Source organism: Carcharodon carcharias, chromosome Y (genome assembly GCF_017639515.1).
Source record: "Carcharodon carcharias isolate sCarCar2 chromosome Y, sCarCar2.pri, whole genome shotgun sequence".
Taxonomy (NCBI): domain Eukaryota; kingdom Metazoa; phylum Chordata; class Chondrichthyes; order Lamniformes; family Lamnidae; genus Carcharodon; species Carcharodon carcharias.
Genome location: NC_054508.1, coordinates 695,049 through 713,936, shown reverse-complemented (window position 1 = coordinate 713,936; position 18,888 = coordinate 695,049). Strand labels below are relative to the sequence as shown.

The 18,888-nt window shown below is 47.3% G+C and overlaps 1 protein-coding gene across 1 annotated transcript in view; it reads right to left on the bottom strand.

The window, feature by feature from the left end:
* LOC121273388 (homeobox protein Hox-C10-like) overlaps positions 1-17,076 on the bottom strand; it is a gene marked incomplete at its 3' end in the record, with an annotated part of 21,759 nt that extends 4,683 nt beyond the window's left edge. Inside the window, exons 1-3 of the mRNA XM_041180567.1 lie at positions 16,983-17,076; positions 11,562-12,470; positions 3,363-3,608 (exon numbers count right to left, since the gene is read on the bottom strand). Coding sequence (XP_041036501.1) covers positions 3,363-3,608; positions 11,562-12,470; positions 16,983-17,076 — 1,249 coding nt within the window. The remainder of the gene's footprint in view (positions 1-3,362; positions 3,609-11,561; positions 12,471-16,982) is intronic.
* Between the last annotated feature and the right edge of the window lie 1,812 nt (positions 17,077-18,888).

Sequence of the window (18,888 nt, the reverse complement as noted above, 5' to 3'; positions counted from 1 at the left end):
CTGTCTCTCTCTCACACACACACACACACTCAATAACACCCCCCCCAACCCCATATACACACACACGCTCAGTATCCCCACCTCTCTCTGACTTTCTCTCTCTGAGCCATATACACACACACACGCTCAATAACACCCCCCCCCCTCACACACACACACACACACACATTCAATAACTCCCTCTCACTCTCTCTCTCTCACACACACACCCAATCAATAACCATGTTTCTCTCTCTATCTCACGCACAGACTCAATAACACTCTCTCTCATACACACACATACACTCAATAAGCCCCCCACCCCCCCCCCCCGTTACACATACACTCAATAGCTCTCTCTCTCATACACACAGAAATACACTCAATAACTCTCTCTCTCTCTCATACACACACACCCACATACATACTCAAAAACTCTCTCTCTCTCTCATGCACACACACACTCAATTTCCCAATCTCTCTCACACATATACACACACTCAATAAACCCCCCTCACTCTCTCACACACACTCAATACCCCCATCTCTCTCTCACACACACTCACACACACTTAATAATCCCCCCTCGCACACACACATAAACACTCAATAAACCCATCTCTCTCTCACATACGAACACACACACACACGCATTCAATATCCCCATCCCTCTCTCACACACACATACACACTCAATAAACCCCCCTCTCTCTCTCACACACACACACACACTCAATAACTCTCTCTCTCACACACACACACACGCAATAACTCTCTGTCTCTCTCTTATACACACACACACACAATATCACTATCACTCTCTCTTACACACACACATACACACTCAATAAACCCCCTCTCTCTCTCACACACACAGTCAATAACCCACCTCTCTCTCTCAGACACACACACACACTCAATAACTCTCTCTCTCATACACACACATACACTCAATAACCCCCCCACCCTCATCTGTCTCACACACACACTCAATAACTCTCTCTCATACACACACACACTCAATAACTCTCTCTCATACACAAACACACTCAACAACTCTCTCTCTCATACAGACACACACACAAACACACTCAATTACTCTCTCTCTCATACACACACACCCACATACACACTCAATAATTCTCTCTCATGCACACACACACACACACACACACTCAAAATCCTTATTTCTCTCTCACACACACTCAATAACTCTCTCATACACACACACAAACACACACACTCACACTATCCCCATCTCTCTCTCTCTCATACACACACACTCAACATCCCCATCTTTCTCTCATACACAAACATACACTCAATAACCACACCCCCTTGTCTCTCTCTCACACACACTCAATAACTCTCTCTCTCATAAATACACACACACATACACACACTCATTCAATAACTCTCTCATGTACACACACTCACTCAATAACTCTCTTTCATACACACACACACTCAATAACTCTCTCTCTCTCTCTCGTACACACACACACATTCAATATCCCCATCTCTCACACACATACACACACTCAAAAACCCCCCTTCTCTCTCACACACACACACTCAATAATTCTCTCTCACACACACTCAATAACTCTCTCTCTCATACATACACACACACATACACACACTCATTCAATAACTCTCTCTCATATACACATGCTCAATTACTCTCTCTCTCATACACATGCACACAATAACTCTCTCTCTCATACACACACACACACATTCAATATCCCCATCTCTCTCACACAGACACACTCAATAACTCTCTCTCTCTCTCTCTCTCACACACACACACATTCAATATCCCCATCTCTCTCACACACATACACACACTCAATAACCCCCCCTCTCTCTCTCTCACGCACACACACACACTCAATAACTCCTTCTCATACACACACACTCAATAACTCTCTCTCTCGTACACACACATTCAGTATCCTCATCTCTCTCACACATAAACACACACAATAATACCCCTCTCTCTCTCTCTCTCACACACACTCAATAACTCTCTCTCTCACACACACACACATTCAATAACTCTCTCTCTCGTACATACACACACACACTCAATATCCCCATCTCTCACACACACATACTCTCAATAACACCCCCTCTCTCTCCCTCATACACACACACTCAATAACTCTCTCTCATACACACACACACACTCTCAATATCCCCCTGTCTCTCACACACACACGCACACACTGTCCCTCTCACACACACACACACACACACATACTAAGTATCCCCATCTCTCTCTCTCACACACGCACACACACACATATACACAGACACTCTCTCTCACACGCACACACACACACACTCAATATCCCCATCTCTCTCTCTCTAACACACACATGCACAAACACTCAATAACTCTCTCTCATACACACACGCACACACAAACACACACACTCTCTCTCCCTCATACACACACACACACACACTCTCTCTCCCTCATACACACACACACTCTCTCTCCCTCATGCACATACACGCACACACTCTCTCTCTCCCTCATACACATACACACACTCTCTCTCCCTCATGCACATACACGCACACACTCTCTCTCTCCCTCATACACATACACGCACACACTCTCTCTCTCACACACACGCACACACACACACACATATACACACGATCATCGGTTTAATGACAGACTGGTGCATTCGTGCACCCCCCCCCCACCCCACCCACCCACCACCACCCCCTCTTAACACGACGGGCGTAATTATCTCTGGTCAGTCTTTACTTTCTATTGATTTATTTTTATTTTTCATTTTTTGAAACGTCAACAGCGAAGGTGGGGTTAGGTCGGCTTGAAGGCGGCCATCGTCAGGAGACTGCATCCAGCGTCCACGATCCTGGCAGGGCGCGCACACAGTGTGCGTGGAGCGTGAAGGCAGACGCTCGACTAAACTAGCGGGTCCCAGTTTCTCACACTCCGCGTCCCATCGTGTCCTCTTTTATTTATTGAAGAAACGAAAATAAGACATTACATTTTTATGGCAGGTATAATAAGTTAAACATTTAACAAGTGAATTAAAATACACACACACACACGCACACACACACACACACACAAGGATTTGAACTCATTTTGTACACGCCTGTCCTTAACATTGAACATGTAGTTACCCAGACAGGATAGGTTAGTTTAATACAACATTTTCTCTCTCTCTCTCTGTCTCAGTGCAAAAAAGGAATGAACAATTTTCCTGTCGTCGAATTGAGCTTCCACGGGAGGCTTTCCTCCGCTATTATCATCATTATATATATATATATTATTATTTAAATAAAGTTCAGGGTGGGGTGGAGGGGAAAATGTTAGAGTTGCTGGTCCAGTCCACTGACGCGGCTCTCGCGGCTCAGTTTCTTCAATTTCATGCGTCGGTTTTGGAACCAGATTTTGACCTGTCGGTCGGTCAGGTCGATGCTCCTGCTGATCTCCAGGCGGCGCTCGCGGGTCAGGTACATGTTGAAGAGGAACTCCTTCTCCAGCTCCAGCGTCTGGTGCTTGGTGTAGGGGCAACGCTTCTTCCGGCCGCTCTTGGCCGTCAGCCAGTTGCCGCTCTCGCCCTCGGCCTTGATCTTCCCTGCGGAAAGTACCAGGAGTCGGTTTTCACGTTTCAAAAAAAAAAATGGCTTTGCCCCGGGGGTGGTGAGGGGTTATGCGTTCCCCCAGCCATCCCCTCCCTCCCTCCCTCTCACCCTCCCTCCCTCCCACACTCCCTCTCACCCTCCCTCCCTCCCTCTCACCCTCCCTCTCTGTCCCTCCCACCCTATCTCACTCTCCTTCCCACTTTCTCACTCTCTCCCTCCCTCCCTCTCTGTCCCTCCCTCCTTCTCTCACCCTCTCCCCTTCCCTCCCTCCCTCACTCCCTCCCTTCACACTCTCTCCCTCCCACCCTCCCTCTCCCCTCCTTCTCTCTCACTCTCCCCTCCCTCTCTCATTCTCCCTCCCTCTTCGCTCACTCTCCCCCTCCCTCTCTCTCACTCTCCCCCTCCCTCTCTCTGTCCCTTTCTCACTCCCTCTCTCTCTCCTTCCCTCTCTCCCTCCTTCCCTCTCTCCCTCCTTCCCTCTCTCTCTCCTTCCCTCTCTCTCTCCTTCCCTCTCTCTCTCCTTACCTCTCTCTCTCCTTACCTCTCTCTCTCCTTACCTCTCTCTCTCCATCCCTCTCTCTCCATCCCTCTCTCTCTCCATCCCTCTCTCTCTCCATCCCTCTCTCTCTCCATCCCTCTCTCTCTCCATCCCTCTCTCTCTCCTTCCCTCTCTCTCTCCTTCCCTCTCTCTCTCCTTCCCTCTCTCTCTCCTTCCCTCCCTTTCTCTCTCACAATCTCCCTCCCTCTCTCCCTCCCTCTCTCTCACACTTTCTCCCTCCCTCTCTCTCACACTTTCTCCCTCCCTCTCTCTCACACTTTCTCCCTCCCTCTCTCTCACACTTTCTCCCTCCCTCTCTCTCACACTTTCTCCCTCCATCTCTCTCACACTTTCTCCCTCCATCTCTCTCACACTTTCTCCCTCCCTCTCTCTCACACTTTCCCTCTCTCCTTCTCACACTTACCCTCCCTCCCTCTCTCGCTCTCCCTCTCTCTCTTTCCCTCCCTCTCTCAGCCCAGCTCTGAGCAGGGCACGGGCAGAGAACGAGGGGAACATCATGGACAGGATACGGGGTGGGCCATTTGGGACTGAGATGAGGAGAAAGGTCTTCACCCAGAGGGTGGTGAACCTGTGGAATTCTCTACCTCAGGAGGCTGTGGAGGCCCCAGTCCCTGAATATATTTAAGAAGGAACTAGCTAGACATGGATGGATGTGGGCGTCGCTGGCTAGGCCAACATTTATTACCCATCCCCAATTGCCCTGGTTCAGAGGGCATTTTAAGAGTCAACCACATTGGCTGTGGGTCTGGAGTCACGTGTAGGGCCAGACCGGGTAAGGACGGCAGATTTCCTTCCCTAAAGGGACATTAGTGTCTGCACCCCCTCTCCCAATGAGCACTCCTGCCCGCCCCCTCCTCGCCCATACCCTCAGCACATTGCTGCTATTCAAAATAATCATCCAACGCCTTCTCGAATGCCTCGATTGAACCTGCCTCCACCACCTCACTCTCAGGCTGCGCTCTCCGGGCCCGAACCAGCGGCTGCGAGTGTGGATTTCTAGACTCTAAAAGGCGCCAAGGGGTGTGGGGAGAGAGCGGGAGTACGTTGGTTGAGAGAGAGAGAGAGAGAGAGAGAGAGAGAAAGAATCAGCCACCGTCGTACTGAATGGGCGAAGCAGGCTCGAGGGGCCGACTGGCCTACTCCTGCTCCCATTTATCTATGTTCCTATGTTTCCCAACTGCGCCCACCACCATCCCCCCCCGCCCCGCCCAATTCATCGCCCATTCAAACGCAAGTTAAGCACCAATTCTAGTTAACATTTAATAAGTTAGCCGTGCAGTTACCCCAACTGCTAAACCTGAGCGAGAGGGGAAGTGGGACACGGACAGAGAAAGCGGGTAAAGAAATGGGCAGAGAGAGAGAGAGAGAGAGAGAGAGACGGGGGAAGGCTGGGGGAAGAAAGAATTGGGTTTGAGGTTAATCACTCCGGTGTCCGAGGCCTAAGGCGCTTAAATAGTCTGTCACTTCCATCTGCAGGGAGGGATAGACAGAGACAGACGGAATGCAGACAGGTCGAGACGGATAGAGACAGACAGTGGATAGTATAATGGACAGACATAAATTGATTCTAAAAAATAGATTTATGGATAGAGAGACAGACAGACAGATAGATGGATAGAGAGATATGGATAGATATAGATGAATCGATAGCAGATAGATAGACAGGCAGACAGATGTATAGATAGATATATAGACAGGCAGACAGATGGATAGACAGATAGATATATAGACAGGCAGACAGATAGATAGATAGATATATAGACAGGCAGATAGATAGATATATAGACAGGCAGACAGATGGATGGATAGATAGATAGATAGATAGATAGATGGATAGATGGATAGATAGATATATAAACAGGCAGACAGATGGATGGACAGATAGATATATAGACAGGCAGACAGATAGATAGATATATAGACAGGCAGATAGATAGATATATAAACAGGCAGATAGATAGATATATAGACAGGCAGATAGATAGATATATAGACAGGCAGATAGATAGATATATAGACAGGCAGATAGATGGATAGATAGATAGATAGATAGATAGATAGATAGATAGATAGATAGATAGATAGACAGACAGACAGGCAGACAGATGGATAGATAGATATATAGACAGGCAGACAGATGGATGGACAGATAGATATATAGACAGGCAGACAGATAGATAGATAGATATATAGACAGGCAGATAGATAGATATATAGACAGGCAGACAGATGGATAGATAGATAGATATATAGATAGATAGACAGGCAGACAGATGGATAGATAGATAGATATATAGATAGATAGACAGGCAGACAGATGGATAGATAGATAGATATATAGACAGGCAGACAGATGGATAGATAGATAGATAGATAGACAGACAGATAGACAGACAGACAGAAGGATGGATAGACAGATAGATAAATGGATAGATAGGTAGTTAGGTAGATAGTTTGATAGATTGATAGATATAGATAGAATGATTAAAAGATATATAGATGGATGGATGGATAGATGGATAGACAGATAGATAGATCTAGGTAGATAGATATAGATAGTTATAGATAGAAGGATAGATAGATATATAGATGGATGGATGGATAGATGGATAGACAGATAGATACATAGATCTAGATAGATGGATAGATAGATAGACAGATATAGATAGATAGATATAGATGGATGGATAGATAGACAAATAGACAGATAGACAGATATAGATAGATAGATATAGATGGATGGATAGACAGATAGATACATAGACAGACAGATGGATGGATAGGCATTTTAAGCTGCTACACTCGAGAAAAAAATAAGATAATACCGATGGCACGTGAGTGAGATCACAAAACTTTCCACTTTCAGCTAAATATAAAAGTTGGGTGGAAAGTGGACTTGGGATGGATTTTTTTAAAAGTAAATTTTCCTATAAATTGCAACTGAAACACTTGCTGCTTCTCTGTGATCCTCCCACGAATCAACCCCCACGCTCTCACCTCCCATCCACCACCCCATCCTCGCTCCCACCTTCCATCCACCACACCCCCACCTCCAACCTCGCCACCCATCCCACCAGGTTTGATTTGTTAGTGTTAACGTGGAGAGAGAGAGAGAGAGACGTGATTTTTACTTTCTCTGTCCATTCTCTGTCTCAGATTAAAGGATAAATATTGAGCAGGGGCCGGTCCGAAATCGGATGGTCACGAGATTGCATTTTTACAACAACAAAAATTGGGGTGTGTGAGTGTGTGTATTTGTGCATCTGAGAAAGAGAGTGCTATATGTATGTGTGAGTGTGAGACAGAAAATGTATGTGTGTGTGTGTGTGTTTGTATGTGTGAACAAGAGTGTGTGTGTGTGCCTGTGTGTGTGTATATGAGAGAGAGAAAAATGTGTGTGTGAGTGTGTGTGTGTGAGAAAAAATGTGTGAATATGTCAATGTTTGTGTGTGAGAGAACATGTATGTGTGAATATGTGAATGTGTGAGAGAAAATGTGTGTGTGAATATGTGAATGTTTGTGTGTGAGAGAGAAAACGTGTGTGTGAATATGTGAATGTTTGTGTGTGTGAGAGAAAATTTGTGTGTAAATATGTGAATGTTTGTGTGAGAGAGAGAGAGAAAACGTGTGTGTGAATATGTGAATGTTTGTGTGTGAGAGAGAATGTGTGTGTGACAGTGTGTGTGTGACCCTGTGTGTATGTGTGAGTGAGTGAGTGTGTGTATGTGAGTGTGTTTGTGTGTGCGTGTGCGTGTGTGAGAGAGAGTGTGTGTGTGTATGTGAGTGTTTGTGTGTGTATGTGAGTGTGTGAGAGTGTATGTGAGTGTTTGTGTGTGTATGTGAGTGTGTGTGTGAACAGTGCAATGCACGCGCATAAAGAAATAACACTCCACTGCAACTGTCGGGATCTCGCCCTTCTCTCCCAACGGCGGCTGGGGCGCGAACGGAAATGGAAAGTTTACACTTGACCGGGACAATCGAACCGACGCCGGAGCTTTCTGTCTGTCTGTCTGTGTGTGTGTGTGTGTGTGTGTGTTTGTGTGTATGTATGTATGTTTTAATTTACTTGCTGTTTTGCGGTCAACTGCGGATTTAACATCAACTCCACGCGAAGAATTCTCTTCCTGCCTATCTTTCTCTCTCTCCCTCTCTGTCTGTCTCTCTCTCTCCCTCTCTGCCTGTCTCTCTCTCTCGCACTCTCTGTCTGTCTCTCTCTCTGTCTGTCTGTCTCTCTCTCGCACTCTCTGTCTGTCTCTCTCTCGCACTCTCTGTCTGTCTCTCTCTCTGTCTGTCTCTCTCTCTGTCTGTCTCTCTCTCTGTCTGTCTGTCTCTCTGTCTGTCTGTCTGTCTCTGTCTGTCTGTCTGTCTCTGTCTGTCTGTCTGTCTCTGTCTGTCTCTCTCTGTCTCTCGCTCTCACTCTGTCTCTCTCTCTCTCTGTCTGTCTCTCACTCTCTCTCTGTCTGTCTCTCACTCTGTCTCTCTCTCTCTCCCTCTCTGTCAGTCTCTCGTTCTGTCTGTCTTTCGTTCTGTCTGTCTCTCGCTCTGTCTGTCTCTCGCTCTCACTCTGTCTCTCTCTCTCACTCTGTCTCTCTCTCTCTGTCTGTCTGTCTCTCTCTCTCCCTCTCTGTCTGTCTCTCTCTCTCATTCTCTCTGTCTCTCTCACTCTCTGTCTGTCTCTCTCACTCACTCTCTGTCTGTCTCTCTCTCTCTCACTCTCTGTCCGTCTCTCTCTCTGTCCGTCTCTCTCTCTCACTCTCTGTCTGTCTCTCTCTCTCTCACTCTCTGTCCGTCTCTCTCTGTCCGTCTCTCTCTGTCCGTCTCTCTCTGTCCGTCTCTCTCTGTCCGTCTCTCTCTGTCCGTCTCTCTCTCTGTCCGTCTCTCTCTCTCTCTCTGTCTCTGTCTGTCTGTCTCTCTCACTCTCTCTCTCTCTCTCTGCCTGTCTCTCTCTCTTTGCCTGTCTCTCTTACTCTGTCTCTCTTTCTCTCACTCTGTGTCTGTGTCTCTCTCTCTTTGTACCTATGTATGTATGTATATATATATATATATATAAAATACACGAGTTACGCTCCTGCTTCTTATTCCCGCTGATTTTAAGTCCTGTCTTGAACTCATTTTGTCCCTCCTCTCCCTCCCAATCTATTTTAACGAACAGCAAAAACTGGCGTAGGGCAAATATATATATATATATATATAAATATTGCCCAGGGAAACCGATAAATTTCAACACCATGAAATGGCTTTTTTTCGAAAAAAAAATGATATATATAAAAAAATGGCAATAAAATAGAAACGGCAAACCGCTGCAGAATCTACAGGCCGCTCTGCTTTGGTCTAGCCGTTCCCACATATCGTTCAACAATCGTCCCGAATAATTTCTCCAGGTGTATTTTCATTGGCGAGGGGTATTTTGGGGGTCTGTTTTTTTTTTAATTTAAAATTCTAGTCGTATTTATTCGTTAGGTGTATTTGCGGTGGCGGTTCGTGCCATACGGAGGGTATTCGTTCCGCGCGGCGTTTCAGTCTCTATAGATTGTGGGAGCTCAACGATTCTCTTGTTTTTAGGAACATTTGTGTGTGTGTGTGTTTATGTATATCTGTGTGTGCGTTTTTATTTGGTGTGTGGGTGAGTAGGTTTTTTCGCGCGTGTCTGTGTGTTTCTGAGCGCTTTGCTGTGTCCGCGTGTATCCTTGTGTGTGAGTAGGTGTGTTTGTGGCTGCCTGTTGTGTGTCTTTGTGTGTGTGTGTTTTTGTGTACGTATCTTTGTGTTTCTGTCTGTGCGTTTTGTGTGTGCGTGTGTTGGTGTGTGCTTTTGTGTGTGTTTGTGCGTGAGCGAGCTTTTGTGTGTGTCTGTGTGCTTTTGTGTGTGCTTTTGTGTGTGTGAGTGCGTTTTTGTGTGCGTCTGCATTTTTGCGTGTGTCTATGTGTTTTATGTGTTTGTGTGTGTTTGTGTGTGTATGCTTTTGTGTGTGTTTGTGTGTGATTGAGTGCGTTTTTGTGTGCGTCTGCATTTTTGTGTGTCTCTATGTGTTTTATGTGTGTGTGTGTGTGTTTGTGTGTGTGTTTATGCTTTTGTGTGTGTTTTTGTATGAGTGAGTGTGTTTTTGTGTGTGTCTGCATTTTTGTGTGTCTATGTATTTTATGTGTGTGTGTGTTTGTGTGTCTGTATGCTTTTGTGCGTGCTTTTGTGTGTGTGAGTGCGTTTTTGTGTGTGTCTATGTGTTTTATGTGTGTGTGTGTTTGTGTATGTGTCTGTACGCTTTTGTGTGTGTGTGAGTGAGTGCGTGTTTGTGTATGTGTGTGTGCTTTTGTGCGTGTTTGTGTATGTGTGTGTGCTTTTGTGGATGTCTGAGTTTTTGTGTGTGTGTGTTTTTGTGTGTGTGTGTGTTTGTGTGTGTCTGTGCGTGTTTTTGTGTGTGTGTTGGTGTGTGGTGTGTAATTTTGTGTGTATTTTGTGTGTGTGTGTGTGTTAGGAGGTGTTAAAGGGGGTAAAATTTTTCAGATTTTAAATTCAGAATCGATGTCTCTGAAGCTCCCCTGGCGAGTTTCGGACTGTCGAAGGCTACAGTTTATATATTTGTTTGTGTGTGCGTGTAGGTATATATATATATATATATATATAGATATATATACTCGCGGGTTAATCAAAGAGATCGAAATTCCAGTTAAAGAGAGGGAGAGAAATGAGAGAGAGAGAGAGAGAGAGACAGAGAGAGACAAACATAAAATCGTTTACATTGTGACCTTGAAAGTGAAATCAAACGGGTTCTCTCTGTCCCTCGCACTCTCTCTCACTCTCACTCTGTCTCTCTGTCCCTCTCCCTCTCCCTCTCTCTGTCTCTCTGACTCTCTCTTTCTCTCTCTCTGTCCCTCTCCCTCTCTCTCACTCTCACTCTGTCTCTCTGTCCCTCTGTCTCTCTCTGTCTCTCTCTGTCTCTCTCTGTCTCTCTCTGTCTCTCTCTGTCTCTCTCTGTCCCTCTCTGTCCCTCTCTCTGTCCCTCTCTCTGTCCCTCTCCCTCTCTCTCACTCTCACTCTGTCTCTCTGTCCCTCTCCCTCTCTCTGTCCCTCTCCCTCTCTGTCTCTCTCTGTCTCTCTCTGTCTCTCTGACTCTCTGACTCTCTCTGTCTCTCTGACTCTCTGACTCTCTCTTTCTCTCTCTCTGTCCCTCTCCCTCTCTCTCACTCTCACTCTGTCTCTCTGTCCCTCTCCCTCTCTCTGTCCCTCTCACTCTGTCTCACTCTCACTCTGTCTCTCTCTCTCTCTCTTTCTGGCGCCTTGACGGATATTTTCATTTCATTTTTGATTGCAGTTGTGGATTATTTTTAAACACTGAATCCATACCAAACCAACTCCCACCCCCACCCCACCTCACCTCACCTCAGTTTTTACCTTTAAGTTCATTATCTGAGGTTTCCGAAGCCAGTTCTAGTTCTTCGGTAATCACCGCCGCCGTCTGTTCACCGGCACCCGGTGTCTCCGGATCCGCCGCCGCCGCTGCCGCCGCCGCCGCTCTCGCCGGCTCGGCTCCCAGACACCGGGAGGAGGAGGCGCCGCCGCCGCCGCCGCCGCCGCCGCAGTCCTCGGCGGGGTCTTGCGAGCCGCCGGTCTGGCCCTTACCGGGCTGGCGGTGGTCTGTCAAAGCCTCCGAGGGGCCGCCGCTTCCCGACCGGCCTCCCGCGGCGCTGCTCCGCTCCGGTAGGGCATCAACGCCAAGGCTGGACGCCGGCTGGAAGGCGGGACCGTGGCGGCCGTCCGCTCGGCAGGGGGGCGGGAGAGCGGCCGGGCCGGCCGCCCTGTAACCTGGGCTGACTCGGAAGTAACCGGGCACCGGGATTTCGCCGTCGGCGGGCGCGGGGTCTGGCGTCGGGCGGCGGAAGAGCGCGCCATCCGCCGCCCGCTTGCCCGCGCCTTCCGGACCGGCGTAAGTGCAGCGCACGCTCTCCTCCTTAGCGGCGGCGGCGGCGGGGGCGGGGAACGAGCAGGGTTTGAGCGACCTGACAACAGGTTGGTCGACCCGGTAGCCCCGGGCGACGTCAGACCAGCCCTGGAGCCGTGGGTGGTAGGGGTAAGGGCCGGCCAGGCTGCCGACCTCGTCTCGCTTGGACAGGCCGGGGAGCAGGGGGCAGCGGCCCACCGCGCAGCCGAACTCTCCCCCCGCCGGCAGGTACGCGCCCGCACGGCCGCCGGCGCTCTCGCTCCTACAGAGGCCGGGCAGAGGGTCCATCATGTAAGCGTGGGGCGCCACACCATCGGCGCATGACAATGTCAGGCAGAACTGCAGCTCCTGTGGGCTGACATCTTCCCAGGACCGGAGAGGGGTTGCAGGGGGTGGGGGTGGAAGGCAAAGGAATTGGGATGTGGTGGGGGGAGAGGTGGGGGAAAGGTTGGTGGGGAGGAGGGGGGGGTCAAAAGAAAATAAGCAACAGAATATTATAGATGCATCTTTTTTCACTTAGGGTGGAAGGGGGGGTGGGTTGGGTTTGGTTGAGGAGAGAGGGGAGGGGGTTGAGGAGGAGGAGGAGGAGCAGGAGGATGATGGTGGTGATGGGAGGGGGGAGGTGGGGGTGGGGCTGTTGGGAGGAAGTTGAAAGGCGGAGGGCGCCCCCACGTGAGGAGGCAGACCAATGAAATTTGAAAGTGGCCTTGACTCTTGGCGCCCTAGTGACGTCACTTGGGTCAAGGTGGCCGGGCGCCAAGCGGGACGGTGGAGTAAGGGCGGCATCTAGTGGGGTGGGCGGGGAAGTGCGGGCTCAAGGCCCGAAAGGTTTTCAGAAGCCGAGCCCCAACTACAAACACACACACACACATTTATACACATATATATATATATACATGCACACACACAAAACAGAACAGACACTTGGTCCTACTGCTGCCTCTTCCTGTCCTATCTTATAATTTAAGTCTGGCTCTGCAAACTCAAACCAAACCAATTTAAAAAAAGAAATCTGGTATTTATATAGATGTATATTTACATATATATATATATACACACACACATATATATATACACATATATATTTATACACACACACACATATATATATATATGCACACACACAAAACAGAACAGACACTTTGTACTACTGCTGCTTCTACCTGTCCTCTTTTATAATTTAAATCTGGCTCTGCAAACTCAAACCAAACCAATTTTTAAAAAAAGAAATCTGGTATTTATACATATCTATCTATCTATCTATATATATATACACACACAAACACACATATTTATACATATATATATGCACACACACAAAACAGAGCAGACACTTTGTACTACTGCTGCCTCTACCTGTCCTGTTTTATAATTAAATTTTGGCTCTGCAAACTCAAACCAAACCAATTAAAAAAAAAGAAATCTGGTGCTTATATAGATATATACCTATATATCTATATATACACACACACATACTTATACATATATATATGCACACAAAACAAAACAGAACAGACACTTTGTACTACTGCTGCCTCTACCTGACCTGTTTTATAATTTAAATCTGGCTCTGCAAACCCAAACCAAACAAATTGAAAAAAAAAATAAATCTGGTATTTACATAGATATATACATATCTATCTATCTATCACACACACACACACACACACACACAAATATCTATACATATATATGTAATGTCTCAGGGGTGGATTGAGAATGGGCGACTTGGAGACGAACGAATGTTTTTGTTTTAATAATCAAAGTTTCTTTATTCTCTCACCACCCCCCTCCCCCACCCCCACCGAAAAAAATTCGGAGGAATTCTCTGTTATCCGGAAATTTCCCTGAATGTTGAAGGAGTGTTTGTTGCGTGTGTGTGTGTGTCTAGTGTGTGTGTGTGTCTGTGTGTCTGTGCGTTGTTGTGTTTCATTTTTTTTTGGGGGGGGGAGTCGAAACGAATTAGAATATGTTTTAAAAGTATTTCCCCTAACCCCCTACTCCTCACCACCCCCTCCGCCCCCTCCCCCCACTTTGACTGTTCGAGAAGGACTCACAGCCCAGTACAGAAAAGACACACGAGTTTCCGGCTTAAGCGCGCTTTCTGTGTATGTATGTGTTTATTTATCTGTTGTTTATAAGCCGTGTGTGTGTGTGTGCGCCTCTTTAAGCTCAGTGTTTTATTTAACGATTTGAAGCACTCGGAGCCGAACTCCCCCACCCTTCCCCACCCCAGCATCCACCCACCACCCCCCCCCACCCCCACCCCTCCCGCCAACCACCCAAACTCAAAACCAATTCGCTTTCCAGCCGCCGTCTCTGTTTTCGATTCGACTCTGTTCATTTTTTTAAAAATTTTGAACCGGACGGCATAAAACCAGCTTTAAGTTTTTAATTCTCTCTCTCTTACCCTCCGTCGGCCGAAACGATCTCCCCAATTCACAACCTCTCCACCCCAGCCACACCTCCCCACACCCCCCCCACCCCCACCAAAAAAAAACTCCCTTTCGAAGCAATTTTTGGGGGGTTTTTTGTTGTTGTTGGTTTGGTAAGAGTTGGGGGGGGGGTCTATCCAGCCATCGTTCTGAATTGTAGACCACTCGTCTTGGTCATGAAAGGATATTTCTCTCTCCACCCCACCCACTGCACCCCACTACCCCAGTGCTTCTCTGAAAGATCCTTTACAGTTGTTTATTTTTTAAAAAATCGCAGGGTAAATCCGCTTTGGGGAACGTCAAAAACCCCGTATTCCTGGCCGATCTGAACTTCGTTGCTCTGAGTAGCCCTAGTTCTGCGATCGGTCCAGTATCTCAGCCTAATTCTCATTCTTCATTTTTCAAAAGCAAACAAAGAAATATATATATTTAATGTCTGGGGGAGGAATTAAGGAATAAATCAAAGTTCATTTATCTTCTACCCTCCCCCCCCAACCCCCGCCCCAAAAAAAAAATTGGAAGGAGTCATCTGCCTGTCTGGAGATTTCTCTGAACGTTGAAAGAGTGTCTGTGGTGCGTTGTGTGTGTGTGTCTAGTGTGTGTCTTTCTGCTGTGCTATCTTTTTCGTTCAATGCTTTCGGTTAAAAAAATATAAATAGGGTTTCTTTGTACCTTAAAAAGAAAAAAAATCCGATTTGGCCTGTTTTGTTTTGTTTGGTGTTCGCTTGGAAGCTGGAGAAGGAGATGAAACTCCCTTTCGGAGTTACATCCACACGCCTATTGTCACGGGAGAAGCCTTTAACCAAAACGCAACTTTTAAAGCCTCCATTTTTTACGACTGTTTTGTATATATTTTTTTAAATTAAATATAAAAAAATAAATAAAGAATTGGAAGTCGTGCCTGAGAGTGGCCAGTGTCAAACGCAGTTTTTAATTCAATTCAATAATAATTTAATTAAACACTTGGATCTCGTTTCACAGCAGCAGTTTACAATGGAAATGCTTGTATCATTATGCATTCCCACCCCCTCGCCCCCAGGGAGTGAATTTTATGCTTCTGGGGCTGGGGGCGGTGGCGTGGAGTTGGGGGTGGGCGTTGGGGGTGTTGGAGCGGGAGGTTGGTGGGGGGGGGGGTTCTTTTTAGAGTTTGAGTGCAGCTTTCCAAGGTCAAGATTTTAGTGAGGCTTTGAAATCGACTTTGGCTCCGGCTGTGTGTTGTGTGTGTGTGTTTGTGTGTGTGTGTGAATGTGTGTGTGTGTGTGTGTTGTGTGTGTGTGTGGAGTTTGTGGAGTGTGTGTGTGTGTGTGGAGTGTGTGTCTGTCTGTGGAATGTGTGTGCTTGTGTGTGAGTGAGTGCGTGCTTGGGGTGTGTGTGTGTTTACTTGTGTGTGTGGAGTGTGTGTGCTTGAGTGTGTGTGTGGAATGTGTGTGTATGGAGTCTGTATGTGTGTGTGAGTGAGTGCGTGTGTGGGGTGTGTGTGTGTGGAATGTGTGTGAGTGGAGTCTGTGTGCTTATGTATGTGTGTGTGTGTGTGTGTGTGTGTGTGAAGTGTGTGTGTGCTTGAGTGTGTGTGTGGAATGTGTGTGTATGGAGTCTGTATGTGTGTGTGAGTGAGTGCGTGTGTGGGGTGTGTGTGTGTGGAATGTGTGTGAGTGGAGTCTGTGTGCTTATGTATGTGTGTGTGTGTGTGTGTGTGTGAAGTGTGTGTGTGCTTGAGTGTGTGTGTGAGTGGAGTCTGTGTGTTTATGTATGTGTGTGTGTGTGAAGTGTGTGTGTGAAGTGTGTGTGTATGTGTGTGGAATGTGTGTGAGTGTAGTCTGTGTGTTTATGTATGTGTGTGTGAAGTGTGTATGTGTGTGTGTGTGAAGTGTGTGTGTTTATGTGTGTGTGTGTGGAATGTGTGTGAGTGGAGTCTGTGTGTTTATGTATGAGTGTGTGTGTGCGTGGAGTGTTTGTGTGTGTGTGTATGTATTTGTGTGTGTGAGTGAGTGTGTGTGTGGAGTGTTTGTGTGTGTGTGTGTCTGTCTGTCTGCCTTGAGTTTCTTTCGACGGCGCCAGTCCTTTCCAGCCTCCGTATTGCTGCAAACGGGCGATTAGCGGCATAACAACCGAGGGCCAGGAATCGAATAAAATCAACTTCCCCTTAAACAGACCCGACGAAACATTGAAAAGAAGCAAATGGACGAAAACAAAAACAGAAACAGGGCTTTCTCTCTCAGTCTGTCTCTCTGTCTCTCTCTCTCTCTCTGTCTGTCTGTCTCTCTGTCTCTCTCAGTCTGTCTGTCTTTCTCTCTCTGTCTCTCTCTCTGTCTGTTTCTGTGTGTGTGTGTGTGTGTGTCTCTGTCTGTCTCTCTGTCTCTCTCTCTCTCTGTCTGTCTGTCTCTTTCTCTCTGTCTGTCTGTCTGTCTGTCTCTCTCTCTCTCTCGAGAAATGCAATACAATTGTTGGAAATCGCCGGGGCTTTTTGTTTCATGAAAAATAATTTGAACACGAATCGAACTGTGCGGTTTACGATCGAAGGAACGCAGACCATTGCGCCGGTGGCGGGGACTGGGGTGGGGTGGGTGGGGGGAGGTAACGAAAGTTAAGAGAATGGGGGAAATAAGCTCACCCGCGCGCCCGGATTTTTACACTTGAGGCCGCATTATCCCACTTTCACTGGCACCGATTTTAAAACGATTTGAGGTTGGCGCAAATCGGGTCTGGGCTGGTGGGGGGTGGGCTGTTGGGGGGATTGTTACACTTGGCCGAGACGCTGGGCGACGGCAAGATACGATTCGATGGCTTCGATCGACAGTTTCACTTGAGGCCTTCGTGACAGAGGGTCATTAGCTGCCGAATTCCTTCAATTCCTTCCACCGTCAGGGTGTCGTTCTTTTTTTTAAAAAAAAAAATCCAAATGAATTCTCCTCTTGTTTGTGTGTGTCTGTGTCTGTGTGTGTGTGTGTCTGTGTGTCTGTGTTTTAAAAGATAATTAAATTCGCCCTACCTCTGTGTTTGGCTGCCTCGCCGTGTGTGTGTCTGTGTGTGTGTGTGTCTGTGTCTCTCTGTATGTGTGTGTGTCTGTCTGCCTATGTGTGTGTGTGTGTGTCTGTCTGTCTGTCTATGTGTGTGTGTGTGTGTGTGTCTGTCTGTCTATGTGTGTGTGTCTGTGTGTGTGTGTGTGTCTGTGTCTCTCTGTATGTGTGTGTGTCTGTCTGCCTATGTGTGTGTGTGTGTGTCTGTCTGTCTATGTGTGTGTGTCTGTGTGTGTGTGTCTGTGTCTCTCTGTATGTGTGTGTGTCTGTCTGCCTATGTGTGTGTGTGTGTGTGTGTCTGTCTGTCTATGTGTGTGTGTCTGTGTGTGTGTGTCTGTGTCTCTCTGTATGTGTGTGTGTCTGTCTGCCTATGTGGGTGTTTGTGTGTGTGTGTGTGTCTGTCTGTCTGTGTCTGTGTCTGTGTGTCTGTGTGTGTGTTTGTGTGTTCTAATTTCCGGCAGGGCTGACGGAACTCCGTTCACGAACCCCTCCTCACCCCTCACACCTCACCTCCCCCACCCCACCCCCACGCCAGGGCTAATTTAAAACATTGAGAATTTAATTGGAAGTCGATGGACCGGCGCGCTGAAGGCGAATGGACCATGGGGGCAAGAGAGTGGGAGTAAAATCCGCAGCATTAGATGTAAACACAGGGAGATGTCACACCCCCGAAAAAGAAATAAACCCCTGGAAAACTTTCATCTGCAGGGATGGGGGGGTGGGGGTGCGGGTGGAGGGGTGGGGAGTGTATCTTTCCACACACAAAAAAAAATAAAAGGACAGATTTGATGTTTTATTTGAACGAGCTGATATTAATTCGTATGAATTTAAGACACACAGACAAACACACACGCATATATCAGATATACATAATTTGTTTCTGTCTCTCTCTCTTTTTCTGCCCCTCTCTCTGTCTCTCTCTCTCCTGTCTCTCTTTCTCTCTCTGTCTCTTTCTTTCTCTCTCTCTCTCTTGTCTCCCTCTGACTATCTCCTTCTGTCTCTCTCTCTCGCTCTCTTCTGCCCATCTCTCTGTCTCTTTCTCTCTCTCTCTTTCTGTCTCTCTCTCTCTTTCTGCCTCTCTCTCTCTCTCTCTCCTTCTGTCTCTCCCTCTCTCTCTTGCTCTCTTTCTGCCCATCTCTCTGTCTCTCTCTCTTTTTGTCTCTCTCTCTCTCCTGTCTCCCTCTGTATATCTCCTTCTGTCTCTCTCTCTCTCTCGCTGCCTGCCTCTTTCTCTTTCTCTCTCTGTCTATCTCTTTCTCTGTGTGTGTGTCTGCCTCTCTCTCTGCCTGCCCCTCTCTCTCTGCCCATCTCTCTGTCTCTCTGTCTCT